General features: G+C 44.5%; 1 protein-coding gene across 1 annotated transcript in view; it reads left to right on the top strand.

Moving 5' to 3' along the window:
* The window catches only part of LOC120927438 (cyclic AMP receptor-like protein A), a 712,728-nt gene that overhangs the window by 35,927 nt on the left and 657,468 nt on the right, over nt 1-19,333 (top strand). The window contains exon 2 of the mRNA XM_040338115.1: nt 13,394-13,446. Coding sequence (XP_040194049.1) covers nt 13,394-13,446 — 53 coding nt within the window. The remainder of the gene's footprint in view (nt 1-13,393; nt 13,447-19,333) is intronic.

Raw genomic sequence — 19,333 nt, 5'->3', positions numbered from 1 at the left:
TACAGTGTATTACATAATTTTGCTGAATGAGTGCAGGATAAACCGGACCAATTTCAATTTTATGTGTGTCCCACTTACAGTAGTAAGGTGACTTAAACAATCAGTACCAACTTGATCAGCTAGGATGGTAGAATCTGTGTGTTCCTGCTTTTGGTTACGCACATCAGTTTCCCCTGCCGTGCATCGGGCATGTGTACCTGCTATCGCCCTTAAAGGTACAGACGTGCCCATATGGCGTTTTGTGGGAATGAACCACTTTGCAACTGTATGTTGGCGTGAGCCGGTCGGCAAGTGGTTAAACATATTGTTTTTGTTTTTTAAGCTCTGTGTTAATACATTTTTGTACTGACTACCAAGTCAGATAACCATTTTTGCAGAATGTTTGCCTATTTAATTAACATCTTAAAATCTACCTGACCTCAGTGACACCCTAATTACATAGAATGTCATCCACTTGTGCTCTAATGCCTGCCAATAAATACTATCTTAATGTAGAGCATTCATTTATTTCACAGCCTCAAATAAATGTAAAAGTTCACAACTTGTAGGATAAAGTCAGGTAGCTTATTACAGCCCCTGTGACTTTGGGGGTTCATCTTAATGTATAAAATGAGCAAGAAACAATTGACCTTTTGTTGGAAAGCTCCACGTGGCCCAGACAGACACTTTGTGCATTATAGTGGTAATTTTCCAAATGTCAATTAGCTTTGAATAGTGTCTTGTCTTCCAGTGAGATTCATTTGCTACTTGAAGTGATAATGCCTGGTACAGCTGGGAACCAAGCTCACACTTAGCGGCATAAATGCATCTTTACTGCTTCCTAGTCTGAACCATTATGTGCTCCTTCTCCATGTTGTGGCATCTCGCTATCAGTGATCTGCATCAGGTAGAAGAAATGTTTCTGACATCTTAGCTAAACATTACAGCTAAAAGATGTGGGGAAGATTTACTAAAACTGGTGCAACATCTGAGTGCAGCTGTACATGGTAGCCAATCAGCTTCTAACTTCAGCTTGTTCAATTAAACTTTGACAATAAGGCTGGGTTCACACTGGTCCGACAAACGCTCCGACATTGGGAGCTCATGTCGCATGACGTGTGAAAATCAATGTTTCCCTATGAGAGCTGTCTTAACTGGTCCGACATATGTCGGTCCGACTTTGAAAATGTTCCCTGTACTACTTTGGTCCGACTTTGATCCTACTTCAGCCCTTTGAATATCATTGAAGTCGAATCAAAGTAGGATCCTTGTCCTTACCATCCGACTTTTGACATCCGACATGTGATTACAGCAGCAGTAAAAGGAATTTATCTCACACTGGGAACCTTACCGGGCCACATGCCCTCAACATGGGGGTTGGCTGTGTAACGGTCACCACCGTTTACGACCTTCCATCCCATCCAAGACAGCTTATCGACACTACAACCAATAGGCAGACCCGATCCATTCCATAAGAATTCCCTCAATAACGAGACTGACAAGCTCTGTTACTGCGTCAAAATATGAACTAACTTTTTAATGGTTTCTTCTCAGATTTTATACAGTTTCAATCATGTGACAGTATTCAAAGGGACAATGAGATCTCCACCACCCCTAATCACACACTAAGGCTAATTACTAAACATTCTAGACGTGTCGGCGCCGGCCTATAATTATCATTATCTAATCACTGCACATTCCTTCATTAACAGCATAACAAACAAAACACTAGATATGTGCATTCCCGTTCGTACGAATGTCATTTTCGTACGAAAATGTTCATTTTCGTACCCGCGGAATAATGTGTACATACGAAAAAATGAAAGCACCAAAATACGAAAACGACGGGATTACGAATGAGCCGCATAACGAACAACCGCAAATACGAACGAACGATCCGACGAAAATACGACAAAGCGAAAACGGCAAAAGAACGAAAATGACATCTATAACAAAAGATTTGCATTCTGTATTTTGTTTGAATACCTTTTCTGTTTGTATGTTCATATGACATCTATAACAAAAGATTTGCATTCTGTATTTTGAATTCCTTTTTTCTGTTCGGAATTTGGTTTCAAAATACAGAATGCAAATCTTTTGTTATAGATGTCATATGAACATACGAACAGAAAAAGGATTAAAAAAAAATACAGAATGCAAATCTTTTGTTATAGATGTCATCGTTTGAAGGGAGATCAGTTGGCCAGAGTTTTGAACCTGGAACCCAAAAATGGTTTTCTGATGGAGTTTAAAAACGAACGAACGTTCGGAAAAACGATCGTTTTTATGTTTGTTGTTAAAAAAGTCTGACCAAGTGTATGGGGCTTAACAATAGTTAATATGGATGAGCCGCGTGTTGAAAGTGCCGCGAATCCCGCAATATATTTACGAAAGTACAAAATGACGAAAATTCACGAAAATTATTGTCTAACAAGTAACGAACATGAATTAAACAGAATAACGAACCATCCCGCATGTACGAAAATAAAACGGTAACCAAAATACGAAACGATCGGAATACGAAAAAATCGCGTCGTACGAAAAACGAACGGGTACGAACAGGAAAACGGGCATCTTACGAAAAACGAACGGAAACGAACCTACGGAACGATACGAAACGGAACAAAATAATACGAAAAAAAAAACTGTGCACATGTCTACAAAACACCATCACCCACTGAGTTCCCTAGGCAGACGTTCTGTCTCCGAAAAGTACATTCCACACATAAACAGTATTTAGCATACATAATTAGAGGTCTGGGAGCAGACCTGAATTAACACCTCTACCGCCTTACACAATGGTTAATGGAATATCTTAGGAGTCTATGCAATTAACACCTTTCAAAAGAATGTGTCCCCACATTGAATAAGCCAACAACTTGTGATATCTCAAGACATCCTGCAATATGAACTATTATTAATGTCCCATCTCATGTAATACATGAATTATGATTCACTTGCCACCCCATGCCCAAAGGGCACAGGGTGGACTCAGACCCAAGAGTTATCAGTGACGCTGACACAAGAGTATCCCCCATCCTCACAAAGTCTCTGGGTGTCACGGGTCATCCTGTTACAGGCTGCTTTGGGGCAAGAGGCACCCTGCGGCCCCCCTACCCTAAAGCACCTTGTCCCCATGTTGATGAGGACAAAAGCCTTTTCCCGACAACTCTGGCCATTGGTTGTCGGGGTCTGCGGGCGAGGGGCTTATCAGAATCTGGGAGCTCCCTTTAATAAGTGGGCCCCCAGATCTGGCCCCCCACCCTATGTGAATGAGTATGGGGTACATCGTATCCCTACCCATTCACCTGGGGAAAAAAGTGTCAATAAAAAAAGACACACTACAAAGTTTTTTAAAGTAATTTATTAGGCATCTCCGGTGTTCTCTTCCAACTTTGGGGGTCTTTTCTGACTTCGGGGGTCTCTTATGACTTCTCCGGTCTCTTTTACTGCTCTCCGGTATCTTCACCCGCTCTTCGATTTCTTTTGCCGGGCTCCTCCGATATCTTCTGCTCTTTCGCCCGCTCTTTTGCTAGCGGTTGCCCGGTCTCCGTCTTCTACCCTCTTCTCTATTTCCGATGTTGACACAACACTCTCTCCCGCTGTAATGCCATGTGTGCGGTGCGCATCGATTTATATAGGCATGGGGCATGGTCACCGGGCATGATGGGACGTGATGTCATAATGGGCGGGGTCACCAGATAACATCACCCGATGACCATGCCTATATAAGTCGTTACGCACTGCGCACAGGGCATTAAAGCGGTAGAGAGCGTCGAGTCAACATTGGAAGAAGAGAAGAGGGAAGAAGACAACGGAGAAGGGCAGGTAACGGTTAGCAAAAGAGCGGGCAAAAGAGCAGAAAATAGTGGAGGAGCCCAGGAGAAGACACCGGAAACGGGAGAAGAACCGCAGAGCAGGAGACGAGGCCGGAGAGAGCAGAGAAGTCGGAAGAGACCCCCGGTGCTGTCTAATAAATTACTTTAAAAATCTGTCTAGTATGTTTTATTATTTTGTTCCCCCCAGGTGAATGGGTAGGGGTATGATGTACCCCAGCCCTCAAAAATTCCACTAGCCTGCTCCCATTTTGCGAGTGTAATTTAGTGCAGGGCGAGTGGGGTGCAGGGATGGAGCAGGCTGACCATTTCCTGGCTGAAGCGATCAGCCAGGAAACTGTCAGCCGGAGGACACAGAGCGGCAGGGCTGGACTGCCGTGGCGCCACTTTGAGCTGAAGCTGCAGTGGTCTCCTCCTCGTGTGTATCACACACACACAGCGGACATCTCTCGCTGTGTGTTACGGAGCTGGGTCTGTTGTTCAGTGGCTCGGTGTAACAAAGTCCCACCACCCTAGACCGCCTTGTGTTATAGTAGATTGATTCAGTGATCCGCCTATCACACGAGCCGGTCTAGGGGGGCGGGACCTTGTTACACCGAGCCACCATTTGGTGGGCACTACCAAATGCAACCAAAAGGTTTGTGCTGCAATTTTCCCGCAACCAAGTGGAATGCACGTGGTTGTGATGGGGTTAATGAATCATTTAGGGTTTTAAAACAGGTGGTGAAGAGGTGACATATTGTCTCCTCCACATCTGTCAAATATTTCTGAAAAGAAATTCATGTGATATGTCCAATCCCTGCTGTGCGGCTGCTGAGGCAGCCAAAGCAGGGATTGGATAGATCACAAGGTGGCAGGGCAAATTCATCGACCTCAAGCATATTTAGCTGTTCCCCTTCCGAATCCTGTCTCTCAATATCTCACTCACACATATTGAGTAACAGGATTGGCACAGTGAAAGTGCAGTGTGTGCACCAACTTCCAGCCACAGACTTACAGCTGGGCGGTGGGTAGAGGCAGAGCCATGGCAGCCGCTGCTGACACCAGCAATGATCAGTTTCCAATTTGGAGATCACAATAGGCAGCAGATACTTGTGCCCACTGCTAACAAAACTACAGTTAAAGTTACTTCTCAGCCAGCAAAAAATTTTAACAAACGAAAAAGGAGAAAATAAAATAAAAAATCTATATATTGTAAAAAAAAAAAAAATACATACGATAAATCAATTCAATTTAAATTGATGAAAGTTAATTAATTAATTAAATAAATAAATAAATAAATACATTTAATTTAAATCAGATTGAATTAAATTAAATCAAATTGATCTAAATTGAAAGTTTGGAGACAGCTCTTGTGCACGTTGCTGGATTGGATCGGGTTCAGGTAAGAGTAATGCTGCATCTGTCTCCCGACACCTCTGCACTGAGAACCGAGCGATCAAACACTGCCAATCGCTCGGTTCTGACAAGTCCCCGAGCAGAGAGCTGCTGATTGTCAGTCACAACTCTGCCCCCTCCTCGCTCACTGGAGCACTGGGCTGTTGAGGGAGCGGGGCTGCCAGCTCAGGCTCTCAGCAGTTTGCTGAGAGCTGGGTGTCAGTCCAGACACCTGGAAGATCCAGACTTTATTGTCGTGATGACTCGGTGCCTGGACTGACTTCTGTGACATCAGCAGAGAGTGGACTTCAGCCTGCTCTCTGCTGAAAATTGGTCACATGAGTGCACTCTTGTCATCCATAGAAGTACAGCCAAATGAACTTTGGCTATACTTCACCTTTAAAGTGGTTGTAAAGGCAGAAGGTTTTTTATCTTAATGCAGTCTATGCATTAAGATAAAAAGCCTTCACTGTGCATCAGCCCCGCAATACTTACCACAGGCTTGTCTCGATCCAGCTGAGATACTTGGCTGGTCAGGACTCTCCCTTCTCATTGGGTCCCACTTCTTTCAATCAAGGTCAGAGAGCCAATGAGGAGAGAGAAGGGGCGAGGCCGGACCACAGCTCCGTGTCTAAATGTCCCATAGCAAAGTTTTTAACTGGCTCCTAGATTCAAAGCAAATTTGACAAGTTTGATATCAATCAAGATTTTTTTATTTACATAATGGTGTGAGGGGAGGTGGGATAGGAAACTTGGAATTTGGTTGTTTGGATCAGTTGGAGATCGTGGTGTCACTATCCTTCTTTCCCACCTCATTCAATTACAAAATGCTTTGCATTCATTTAGGGATGCAAGGCATTCTCTGAATCTTAGTCATGCCAAGTGGTTACAATGCCGAAGGGCAGCTGCTCGGCACATCCCCTTAAAACACAGGTATCAAACACAAGGCCCGCAGGCCGAATCCGGCCCTCCAGGCGATTTCATGTGGCCCTCGCACCTCTCCTGCAGCTGCAGGAGAGCTCCAGCCCTCCTCTGGTCCTCCTCCAGACCCTTCCTTTTTGCCTTCAAGCTATGCATCCAGCTTCTTCCCAGCAGCAGCATAAAGAAAGGGAGGTGCACTGTATTGTAAGGGGAGAGTGGGGAACTCAACTTCTAATAATGGGGTGGCTCTTGACATCTAATGTAAGGGAAGGGGATGCGCTGGACATCTAATCATACAGATACAGCCGGACCTTTTGAGGGCAATCATAATGCTCATGCGGCCCACAATGAAATTGAGTTTGACACCCCTGCCCTAAAAAGATTACAGGCCTTCTCAATGATTTACAGCTCCCCCAGCCAGGTATCACATATGCATTCTTACACTGTGTCAAGCTGGCCCAATGCAAGTATGCAAAATATATGATCGCTGTAGTTCATCTTTAATAAAGAACTCAAACTTTTAATGGTAGAAATAGGGGGCCAGATTCAGGTACATTAGCGCCGGTGTAACGTAAGCTGTTTACGTTACACCGCCGCAAGTTTTCAGTTTTAGTGCCAGATCCACAAAGCACTTACCTAGAAACTTGCGGCGGTGTATCGTAAATACGTGCGGCGCAAGGCGGTCCAAATCGAATGGGCGGCTAACATTTAAATTAGGCGCGCTCCCGCGCCGGACCTACTGCGCATGCTCCGTTTCTTAACTCCCGCCATGCTTTGCGCGAATTGATGTCATTTTTTCGAACGGCGACGCGCGTAGCGTACTTCCGTATTCCCGGACGTGTTACGCAAACGACGTGAAATTTTAAATTTCGAAGCGGGAACGACGGCCATACTTTAGACAGCAATATGATTAATGACTAAAGTTAAGGCACCCAAAACGACGACTAACTTTGCGACGGGAAACTAGACTAGCGGCGACGTAGCGAACGCGAAAAACCGTTGTGGATCGCCGTAACTCCTAATTTGCATACCCGACGCTGGTTTACGACGCAAACTCCCCCCAGCGGCGGCCGCGGTACTGCATCCTAAGATCCGACAGTGTAAAACAATTACACCTGTCGGATCTTAGAGATATCTATGCGTAACTGATTCTATGAATCAGTCGCATAGATACTCTGAGAGATACGACGGAGTATCTGAGATACGACGGAGTATCTCCGCTGTGAATCTGGCCCAAAATGACTAAAATAATTCCCATCATTTGCAATGAACAAAAGCTTTTGACTCTAATATGACCAAAATGTTCTCATTTAGATTTTTCCTCTTGTGGGCTTCCACCTATGATTGTTTAAGTTTTTACAATAAATTATTTTGTCTCTTTGAGTCTGAGAAAGGGTGTGATATATATAGTACAGATGAGACAAATTATTATTGGTACTAATTGGTAATCATGATATTGCTACGATGAACATGTGCTGATATAAAGGAATAATATTTCTGCCCAGCAGCTAGTCTCGTAATGGCCAATAAACTGTCACACATAACTCTGGAGACATAGATAGACATAAATCACTGTGGTACCTTAATGGTTTATGGACATCTGTGTGTTCCTCCCGACTCTGCACGTGTTCTCACTTCTTTATAGATGGCATTATAACTGTCCCGATGCCTCACAGGTCTAGTGCTATAGGCAACTGTAGAGGCTTCTTTTACTGGGAATAAGTTGACTGTCCCCCACCATGTGCCATCAGGTACAGCCTTCTGTACATTAGGACAATTTCCTACCTGCTCTACCCTATAAAATCCTAGTGTGGAATATAATCTTGTTTTTGCCTTTTGAGTCATTACATCTTTTTAAAAATCCACTGCCACAAAAAACACGTTTAGACAGCAGCCAAAAACAGGCTGTGGGCATTCCACTATCTATCAGAATAAAACTCTTCATTGGCTATTTATTAGTTAACTGTACCCAGGGGCATGACAGGGGGTGGGTAGGAGGGGCAGCTGCCCTGAGTACAGTGGGGATTTTCTTTGGAGGGGGGGGGGGGCTGAGCTTGGAAGATATATTTGAGTTAGGAAGGGGTATGTTTGGGGGGGGTTGTGCTAGTAGGAAACATTTTGGGATTTGTGATGGGAGTAGGGGATTTGTTGGGGGTAGAGGATTCATATACAAAGGGACAATTTGGGGGTAAAGGATTTGTGCTAGAAGGCAGGATTTGTAGAGGGAGATGATTTGAGCTGGGAGGGAAATTTGTACTGGAAGAGGGTACATTTTTCTTTGGGGAGTATTTTGGCTTGCAAAGGGAATTTATGCTTAGGGGATACGTGTGAAAAATAATGCTCAGATTTTAGGGGGTGAGTGAAGAGATTTTTGCCGATACATAATGCTCATACATTTTGGGGGTGGGGAGGGGCGCCAGTTGGTATCTTTGCCCTGGGTTCTAGATTACCTTGTCCCGGCACCATAGGTGTGCGCAGCCTTTGGCATTAGGGTGTGCACCCCAAAGCTCAAACACACTCTACCGATCACTCACTATGTTCATTCAGAAAGGGAAGGGGCCAGTAAATGGCAAATTTACTGGCCCCTTCCCCCACACATCCTAAAACATCCAAAGTAACAACCGGTGGGAGAGGAGGGAAGTCGGAAGTGCTGTGGGGGGAAGGACGGAGCCAGGTCAGTAGGGGGAATCTGTTCTGCACAGGGTGATTAGGGTGTGCTTGGGCACACCTGGCGCACGCCTATGCCCGGCACTGACTGTACTTATTGTTTCTTCTTTATTTGAAGTGGAACTTTAGGCTCCACAATGAAAATGGATGAACAGGCAGGATTTTTAATGCAGAAGAGCCAATGCTCTGTCTCTTCTGCTTTAACTGCTTGCTGACCAGCGCACAACGATATACGTCGACAGCATGGCTCGGATAAGCAGAAGGATCGCGGCATTGTGGACGCGCACGCACCGACATCAGCGCGTGCCCCCACTCGATCGCCACAGGGATACCCGCAATCGTCTCATGGTAAGGAAGAACGGGGAGATGCTGATGTAAACAAGCATCTCCTTGCTCTGCCTAGTGGCAATGACAGTGATCACCGCTTCCTGTAATCGGAAGCAGTGATCACTGTCTTGTTATGTGTAGCCCACCCCCCTATCAGTAAGAATCACTCACTAGGGCACACTTAACCCCTACAGCGCCACCTAGTGGTTAACCCCTTTACTGCCAGTGTCATTTTCACAGTAATCGGTGCATTTTTATAGCACTGATCGGTGTAAAAATAACAACTGTCCCAAAAATGTGTCAAAAGTGTCTGATGTGTCCACCATAATGTCACCTGATCGCCGCCATTACTAGTAAAAAAAAAAATATTAATAAAAATGCTATAAAACTATCTACTATTTTGTAAACGCTATAACTTTTGTGCAAACCGATCAATAAACGCTTATTGCGTTTTTTTTTTTTTTTACCAAAAATATGTAGAAGAATACGTAGCGGCCTAAACTGAGGAATTTTTTTTTTTATATATATATTTTTGGGGGATAGCAAAAAGTTAAAAATATAGCTTTTTTCCAAAATTGACGCTCTATTTGTGTTTATAGCGCAAAGAATAAAAACCGCAAAGGTGATCAAATACCACCAATAGAAAGCTCTATTTGTGGGAAAAGAAGGATGTCAATTTTGTTTGGGAGCCACGTCCGCAAAATTGTCAGTTAAAGCGACGCAGTGCCGAATCGCAAAAAGACCTCTGGTCTTTAAAGGAGTTGTAAAGTAAAAAAAAATTTCACCTTGATGCAATCTATGCATTAAGGTGAAAAAACATCTTATAATGCCGCCCCCCCGTTATACTTACCTGACCCCTTGAAAGTCCCGCGCGGTCCCGAGATCCTGTTCGCCGCTCAGCCTGGCCGCTGATTGGCTAGAGCGGATGGATTGAGAGCAGCGCCAGCCATTGGCTGGCGCTGCTGTCGATCACATCCAGTGATGCGGCGTGCCGAGGGGTGTGGCCGAGTGATACAGTGAGTGGCTATGGCCGCTCGCTGTATCACAGGAGCACGCCCGCAATTACTCACCACCATGCGAGCTCTCGCATGACTGTGGTTAGTAATTGCGGGGAGGACAGAGAAAGCCGCCGAGGGACCCCAGAAGACGTGGATCAGGGACACTGTGCAAAACGAACTGCACAGTGGAGGTATCACATGTTTGTTATTTTAAAGGGAAAAAAAATTAATTTACTAACCCTTTAAGCTGACAAATGGTCCGGGGCTGAAGTGGTTAAAGCTACCTTTTCTGCCTGTCCGCCCCTATACAGTAAGCTGCACAAGCACAGCTCACTGCAAGCAATCAATAATCCTAAAATAATCAATTCCCAATTCAATAGAAATGATAATATAGTCCAATAGTGATTAAAATCCAAATATAAACACTGTTATTAATGGGCAGTCCTTCAATGTGCAAATCCAATAAACTTCTTAAAGGGGTTGTAAAGGTAAAAGTTTTTTCATCTTAATGCATTCTATGCATTAAGGTGAAAAAACTTCCGACTATACCGGCCCCCCGTTATACTTACCTGACCCCTCGAAAGTCCCGCGCTTGGCCCCGATGTCCTCTTCGCCGCTCAGCCTGGCCGGTGATTGGCTAGAGCGGATGGAGCGGATGAGAGTGCTGCTGTCAATCACATCCAATGATGCAGCGCACCGAGGGGCGGGCCCCAGTGATACAGCGAGCTTGCTGTATCACGGAAGAGTGCCCGCAAGGACTCCACACAATGCGAGGGAGCTCTCGCGAGGGATCGGGGCCACTCTGTGCAAAACGAGCTGCACAGTGGAGGTAAGTATAACATGTTTGTTATTTAAAAAATAAATAAAAATTCTTTACAAACCCTTTAATATGGCTTCACAGAGTCTATGCACCACCACTAACACCTCAGTGCTCACAGAACTCTCACCTCATGTCCACAGAATATAAGCCTTTATTAGTAAGGACAAGCTATTCCCTCCTGCTGGAGACTCCTCTGCAAATCCTCTCTGATGCACTGCTGGGCTTTGACCTCCAACCATGGTGTATATTATGGCATCCAAAGAGTTCAATTTTGGTCTCATCTGACCAGACGATATTCTCCCAGTATTTTACAGGCATGTCTAAATGTTGCACAGCAAAGGAGTGTTGCATGGTGAGCATGCATATAGGCCATGGTGGTTGAGTGCAATACTTATTGTTTTCTTTGAAACAATTGTACCTGCTAATTCTAGGTCTTTTTGAAGCTCTCCAAAAGTGGTCCTTGGCTCTTGGACAACTGTTTTCATAATTCTGTTAACTCCTCTGTCAGAAATCTTGCAAGGAACACCTGGTCATGGCCTGTATATGGTGAAATTATATTCTTTCCAATTTCGGATTATGGCCCCAACAGTGCTCACTGGAACATTCAGAAGTTTAGAAATCCTTTTCTTCAACCATTGCCAGCAGTATGTTTTTCAACAATACGTTTGCAAATGTCTTGAGAGAGCTCTTTGCTTTTACCCATCATGAGATGTTTCTTGTGTGACACCTTGGTAATGACACACCTTTTTATAGGCCATCAGTTGAGAAAGCACCAGCTAATATTAATTTGCACTGATAGATTTCAGCTGGTGTCTTTGCTTTCCATGCCTTTTTGCACCTCACCTTTTCCCTGTGTCATTCCATTTTATTACACATAACTTAAATGTTGAACTTATTTGTTTTGGTTTCTTTGTATGTATGGGTTGTTTCCGACATGTGATGAACATTTCATGTCAATAGTACCTTTAGAAATATATTTACCTAGAATAATGGTGACGTGTTAAATACTTATTTTATTCACTGTATACTTACTGTATGTAATACATTATTTTACTGTTGTATTACTTTCTTAACCACTTCCCGACGGCCGCATGTATATGTACGTCCACAGAATGGCACGTACAGGCAAATGGGCGTACATGTACGTCCTTGCCTTTCCGCGGGTCGGGGGTCCAATCGGGAACCCCCCCGCTACATGCGGCGGTCAGGTTCCCTCGGGGAGCGACCCGGGACGACGGCGCGGCTATTTGTTTATAGCTGCTCCGTCGCGATCGCTCCCCGGAGCTGAAGAACGGGCTTCCCCGTGCTTCACTGTGGCGGCGTATCGATCGAGTGATCCCTTATATAAGGGAGACTCGATCGATGACGTCAGTCCTACAGCCACACCCCCCTACAGTTGTAAACACACACTAGGTGTACTCTAACTCCTACAGCGCCCCCTGTGGTTAACTCCCAAACTTCAAATGTCATTTTCACAGTAAACAATGCAATTTAAATGCATTTTTTGCTGTGAAAATGACAATGGTCCCAAAAATGTGTCAAAATTGTCCGAAGTGTCCGCCATAATGTCGCAGTCATGAAAAAAATCGCTGATTGCCGCCATTAGTAGTAAAAAATATATAATTAATAAAAATGCAATAAAACTATCCCCTATTTTGTAAACGCTATAAATTTTGCGCAAACCAATCGATAAACGCTTTATTTTTGTTTATAGCGCAAAAAATAAAAACCGCAGAGGTGATCAAATACCACCAAAAGAAAGCTCTATTTGTGGGGAAAAAAGGACAGAAATTTTGTTTGGGAGCCACGTCGCACGACCGCGCAATTGTCTGTTAAAGCGACGCAGTGCCGAATCGCAAAACCTGGCCTGGGCATTAAGCTGCCTAAAGGTACGGGGCTTAAGTGGTTAATGCCCTGTACACATGATCGGTTCATCCGATGAAAACGGTCTGATGGATTTTTTCATCAGATATCCGATGAAGCTGACTTTCATCAGTCTTGCCTACACACCATCAGTAAAAAAAAACATTGTGTCAGAACGCGGTGACTTAAAACACAATGATGTGCTGAGAAAAATGAAGTTCAATGCTTCCATGCGTCGACTTGATTCTGAGCATGCGTGGATTTTTAACCGATGCACAGACGATCGTTTTTTTTCTATCGTTTTTTTAACCATCAGATAATTTTAAAACAAGTTCCTAGTTTTTTCACCGATGGATAAAAAAACGATGGGGCCCACACACGATCGGTTCATCTGATGAAAACGGTCCATCAGACCGTTTTCATCAGACGAACCGATCGTGTGTACACGGCATAAGACATTGATACACTCTGCACATGTATGCTGCCTACATACAGTATAGGAGGAAGACTCTCTGATTTGTCATCCATATTTGCATACTTTCTGTACAAATTACATAATTCAGATGTTGAAAATATTGATAATTGCAAGGATTTTTGTTTTACAGGTGACAATTAACACAGTGAAGAGGATAACAGCAGCATTCTCACTAATTGGATGGTAAGAAATGTTCCTTGTAACTGAGAACCGCGACAGGGTAGCAGCAGTATTTTGTTCTAAATCTTAGGTTTAATATCTTAATGGTACAGAAATTATTATAACTAGGTGATTGATACTGCTGTACATTATCAATGCTGTACATATTGTGTGACCTCCAACTGACAGCAAGAAGTTACATGGATCTCTCCACAGAGATGGCGGGACAATATTGTTTAGCTCAATCTGAGATCTGACACCAGGTCATTGAGTACAACTATCCTGGTCATTCTATTTTTCTTGATGCAGTTAAAATTTATATTGGTGGCACCATAAGCAATTGCACCATTTTTTTGCTACCCCCTGATGTCCTATTAGGGAGCTGTCTACCCTTACCCCGTTCAAGAGGTTGTTCATAGACAAGGAGCTTACACCTCATCTGATCTCAGAGCTCTTTAAGCTCCTGGGTTCTGTACCCACTATGACAAACTGACACTATTCGAGAGTGGGAGCGTGACCTTGAGTTGTAGTTTTCAGATGAACAAATGGCACATCTGTACAAACTCACACACTCTAGCTCCATAGAATCTAAAACCCAAGAGACCATCTATAAGCTTCTGACACGTACCTTCAGCTCTATCCCTTGGGTAACTAATCAGGACCCTTTTCATATGGGCAGACTGTTTGGGTCCGCCTGTCAGTTTTTCAGGCGGACCTGATTGGACCCTCCAGTCCCCTCTATGGATCGGTGGGTGTTCAACAGACATGTGTATCTATCTAGTGGATTGGATAGCAGTCAGGTGTAAAAGGACAGGCGGTTAATTCACATCCAACTGCCCATAGAGGAGAGTGGGTTGTTTCTATGTCTACTATCACCTGCTCAGCAGGGCTCAGAGGACAGATTCCCCACTGAGCAGGAGGACTCCAGTGGAGCCTGCTCCATGTGTAAGGGGCCTAAATTATATATTGTTATATAGTTGCTTAGTAGGAAAGGTTGAATAAAGACAATAGTCCATCCAGTTCAACCTGTGTAGGTGTACGTGTATCAGTGTTGATAATTATTTCCCATATCCCTGTATGTTGTGCTTTAAGATGCACGTCCGAGAGTCTTTTAAAAATATCAATATTCACCGCTGACACCACCAATTGTTGAAGAGAGTTCCACATCTTTATCACCCTGACAGTGCAAAACGCCACTTGTGGGGACCGCCCGCCATCATTATACGACGGCTGTTTGAAGAGGAATACCGTTGTTATGGCAGCAGATAGCTGCCATAACCCCGGTATCTTCTTTTTCATCGGGCGGTCCGCTTTCAGATAAAAGTGGTCTATGCGGATTCACCACAAGATCACTTTTATCGGGGGTGGGAGAGGGCCCCCCCTTCTGCCATGCTTACTGGATCCAGTGGTAGCAGTGGAGACAATTGCGTCCTCTCCCCTGATTGCCTGGCTGCCGAGTGAGGGGATGATGGCCCCTACTTCGGCTCCATACCATTGACTGGCGGAAGCGACATCAAACGTCACTTCCACCCAATGCTCTTAAAGGAGACTTTTTTTTTTTTTAATTAACATTTTGTTTTTATAATTTTTTTTTATTGAATTTAGTTTAAATATGAGATCTGAGGTCTTTTTGACCCCAGATCTCATATTTAAGAGGTCCTTTCATGCGTTTTGTCAATTACAAGGGATGTTTACATTCCTTGTAATAGGAATAAAAGTGACCCAAATATTTTTTTTTTTTAAAAGGACAGTGTCAAAATAAAAAGTAAATTGAATAAGAAAAAAAATGATTTAAAGCGCCCCATCCCGACGAGCTCACACGCAGAAGCAAACACATACGTGAGTAGCACCTGTATATGAAAACGTTTTTCAAACCATACATGTGAGGTATCACCGCGACTGGTAGAGTGTGAGCAATATTTCTAGCCCTAGACCTGCTCTGTAACTGAAAACTGGTAACCTGTAGAAATTTTTAAATGTCGCCTATGGAGATTTTTAAGAGTAAAAGTTTGTCGCCATTCCACGAGCGGGCGCAATTTTGAATCGTGACAGGTTGAAAATTTACTTGGCATAACATTATCTTTCACAATTTAAAAAAAGTTGGGTTAACTTTACAGTTGTCTTATTTTTTAATAAAAAAATAAGTATTTTTTTCAAAAAAAGTGCGCTTGTAAGACCACTGCACAAATATGGTGTGACAAAGTGATGCAACGACCGCCATTTTATTCTCTAGGGTGTTAGAACCCCCAAACATTATATATATTTTTTTGTAAAATTATTTTACTTGTAAACAGTCTGAAAAATAGGCCCGGTCCTTAAGACCCCTTTCACACTGAGGAGTTTTTGAGGCGGTACAGTGCTAAAAATAGCGCTGCTATACCGCCTGAAAAACTCCTGCCCAGCAACCTCAATGTGAAAGCCGGAGGGCTTTCACACTGAGGCGATGCGCTGGCAGGAGAGAAAAAAATCTCCTGTCAGCAGCATCTTTGGAGCGGTGAGAGGAGCGGTATGTATACCACTCCTTTACCGCTCCTTCCCATTTAAAACAATGGGAAACCGCGGCAATACCGCCCGCATTGCGCCTCTGCAGAGGCGTATTGCGGACGGTATTAACCCTTTATCGGCCTCTAGCGGGGGTTAATACCGCACCACTAGCGGCCGAATCCCGCAGCAATTCCGACGGTATAGCGCCACTATTTTTAGCGGCGCTATACCGCCACCGCGGCTCCCGCCCCAGTGTGAAAGGGGCCTTATTGATTAAACCACTTCTCCTCCAATCACATTGTGTGGCCCCGTGTCCTCTCCCTGAGGCTGAATTGTTTTTTTCCTATGCTTGGATCACCATTGGGATATTTGTAAATTGCTGTCAGGTGCCCTCTCAAGCGTCTTTTTTCCAGTGAGAATACATTTAGTGCTTGTAGTCGTAATTTAGGTTCTCCAGTCCCCTTATTTATTTAGTTACCCTTATTTTGACTCTCTCCAGTTCCAGCACATCCATTCTGAGGACTGGTGACCAGAACTGAATGGAATACTCCAGATATGGCCTATACCAGAGTATAAATTGTCAGGATTTTAGTTTCATATGAACAGCTGTTAACTAATGTATTACTTTATAAAGCTTGAATTTCAAAAGATTTTCCTTTTAGATAATATAGACCTGATGCAGTGATGCTGACATTTTACCTAGTGCTAAGGTTTATACAAGGTGACAAGGCATTGTAGACATAGTTGAGAATCCTTTCTGGCATGTACAATGTGAAAAATGCTGCCAGGCTTGTGTAATCCTCAGCTAGTAGAGTTAAATGTCAGGTTATTCTAATTTGTACAACTATAGGCACACCTTCATAAGCAGTCACTCCTTATGGCAGTTCTAGAATTCTTACCGGCATGTAAAATGTATGTGAAGTGTGTGTGCGTTTTAATCACCAGCAAGACATTTTTTTTATTTTTTCAGTGTAACGTGGATAGGTATGCCAAGTTCATGAAAAATAAATAAACTGGATGAATAACATTTGATAACAGGCATCTGACAACAGGCATTTCTAGAAGGACCTTGAGCTGCCTGCTTTGTTGGCTAAAGATGGCTATATTTATTGCTTAGTTGTTGAGGTTCACATCTGTGCGTCCATGCGGGCCACAGCGGTCTGGGTGGGCAAGAGAGACCATTCATTTGAATGCAAAGAAAAGAGAGACAGGTGCCTCTAGGTTAGAACTGTAACATTTTAAAATAATACAGGTGCATTATCCACTTACAAAGTTAGGGAGGTAATGTCCATCCATACTGGCGTGGCGCCCGTCCCTATGCAGCGCGTTCGCCTAGCTGTCGTTGCCTGAAGGGAAATTAACTTGGCCAGCATGATCTCTGCAGCCTGAGAGATAAAAACGAGGCCTGGATCAGGCTGATTCAGGATGGTGAGGGCCGGAACGTGGCGTCGGGCTTGATGACGTCACTGGTAGGCCAATTAGACACAGGTGCGCTCCTTTATCAAGCTACTGTTATATTATATACAGGTATTCCTCCTCATTACAGCCCCTCTTTGCTCTTATATTGAGTACTCCACTTAAAGGACTTACCTGATGGAACCTAGGTGCCCAGTGCGGGTACGATTTCCAGTGTGGGGGCATGCCATTAGGATTAATGGCACCCGCCTGCGGGTCCCGCATTTCTCTGTGTGGGTGGGTGTGGCTTCCGGTATTTGTGTAGGCCCCACAGCGTCACCACCCACATTGATGTGAACCTAGTCTAAATGTACTGCCAGCATACCTTCTGAGGGCATAGAAAAGCACTTCCTACTCAGTACTTAAAGGAAAAGTTTGGGGTGTATATAAAAAATAAATACAAAATGTATGTGTACTGAGAGGCGGAGCCAGGTGTCAATCAGGCATCTGGGTGGATCCTAACAATATGGTCGTGATCCTTCTTGGAGAATCTCTGTCACTCTAGCTGGCAGCAGGCAGTAGCCCACTCTCAGGCTGACTCTGGGTAACAGGGGAGCAAATGTAAGTGCACTCCTGTGACCCCCAAGAGAAAAATGGCCAAAAAAGCCCTTTTCAGCCAGAGTTCTCCAGGGATGTTGTGGCAAAATGTCTAAAAAAAGACCATGACTTACCCAAAAATTGTCAACAAGCAGGTGGGTGGTTCACACCTTCTTATTTTTTTTTCTTCTTCTTCTTACAAAACACCACAGTTTTGTATTGTTGAGCATTACAAGCTTGGGCACCATGCAGGTTAGCTGCTGGCATCTTAACAACCAATGACATAATCGATTGATAAGGAGCACACCAAATGCCTGCACAGTGTCCTTGTTTGCCGCTCTCTGACCACACTAGAGTCTCTTTAGCTTACGTGAGAGAGAGAACATGAGGGAGAAAGGAAATGCAGGAACACTAGTCAGTACCAGTATGCAAAGATATATTTACTTTGTAAAAATAAATCACCTCTTAGGCCCCGTACACACGACCAAACATGTATGCTGAAACTGGTCCACGGGCCAGTTTCAGCATACATGTTCGGTCGTGTGTAGGCGCGAGCGGGCCGAATTCCAGCAAACATTTGCCCGCCGGGCCTTTTCCCAGCGGGCAAATATTCCTGGACGTGTTTTAAAACCGTCCGCTGGAATCCTGCCCGCTCGGACATGTACGGTCGTCAGTACAGACCTACCGTACATGTCCGAGCGCCCGCCGTCCCTCGCATGCGTCGAATGACTTTGACGCATGCGTGGAAGCCTTTAAATGGCAGGCCCGCCCACGTCGCCGCGTCATCGCCGCGGCATCGTCGCGGCGACGACGCGGACACGCCCCGCGTAGTGTTTACGCGCGGACTTCTGTACGATGGTTAGTACAACCATCGTATAGAAGCCCTCTGGCAGGCATGTACGGTGAAAACGGTCCGACGGACCGGTTTCACCGTACATGTTTGCTCGTGAGTACCCGGCCTAAGAGGTGTCCTACGTGCATGGATGCTGCTGCAGTATGTAAAACTAATACTCAAACGCAGGTAGCAAATGCAGTGTGTTTGTCTGCAACTGCATGCCCCCCCCCCCTTTTAAAGCGGGAGTTCACCCATTAAACTATTTTTTCAAACAATCCCCTTAGATTAATGCTTGTTTTGTCTAGGGGAATCGGCTAGTTGTTTTAAAATATGAGCTGTACTTACCGTTTTCGAGATGCATCTTCTCCGTCGCTTCCGGGTATGGGTCTTCGGGAGCGGGCGTTCCTTCTTGATTGACAGTCTTCCGAGAGGCTTCCGACGGTCGCATCCATCGCGTCACTCGTAGCCGAAAGAAGCCGAACGTCGGTGCAGCTCTATACTGCGCCTGCGCACCGACGTTCGGCTTCTTTCGGAAAATCGTGACGCGATGGATGCGACCGTCGGAAGCCTCTCGGAAGACTGTCAATCAAAATAGGAACG

This window comes from Rana temporaria, chromosome 2, assembly GCF_905171775.1.
Source record: "Rana temporaria chromosome 2, aRanTem1.1, whole genome shotgun sequence".
NCBI lineage: Eukaryota > Metazoa > Chordata > Amphibia > Anura > Ranidae > Rana > Rana temporaria.
Note: the sequence above shows the minus strand (reverse complement) of the source record. Positions and strands in the feature narration are given on the sequence as shown.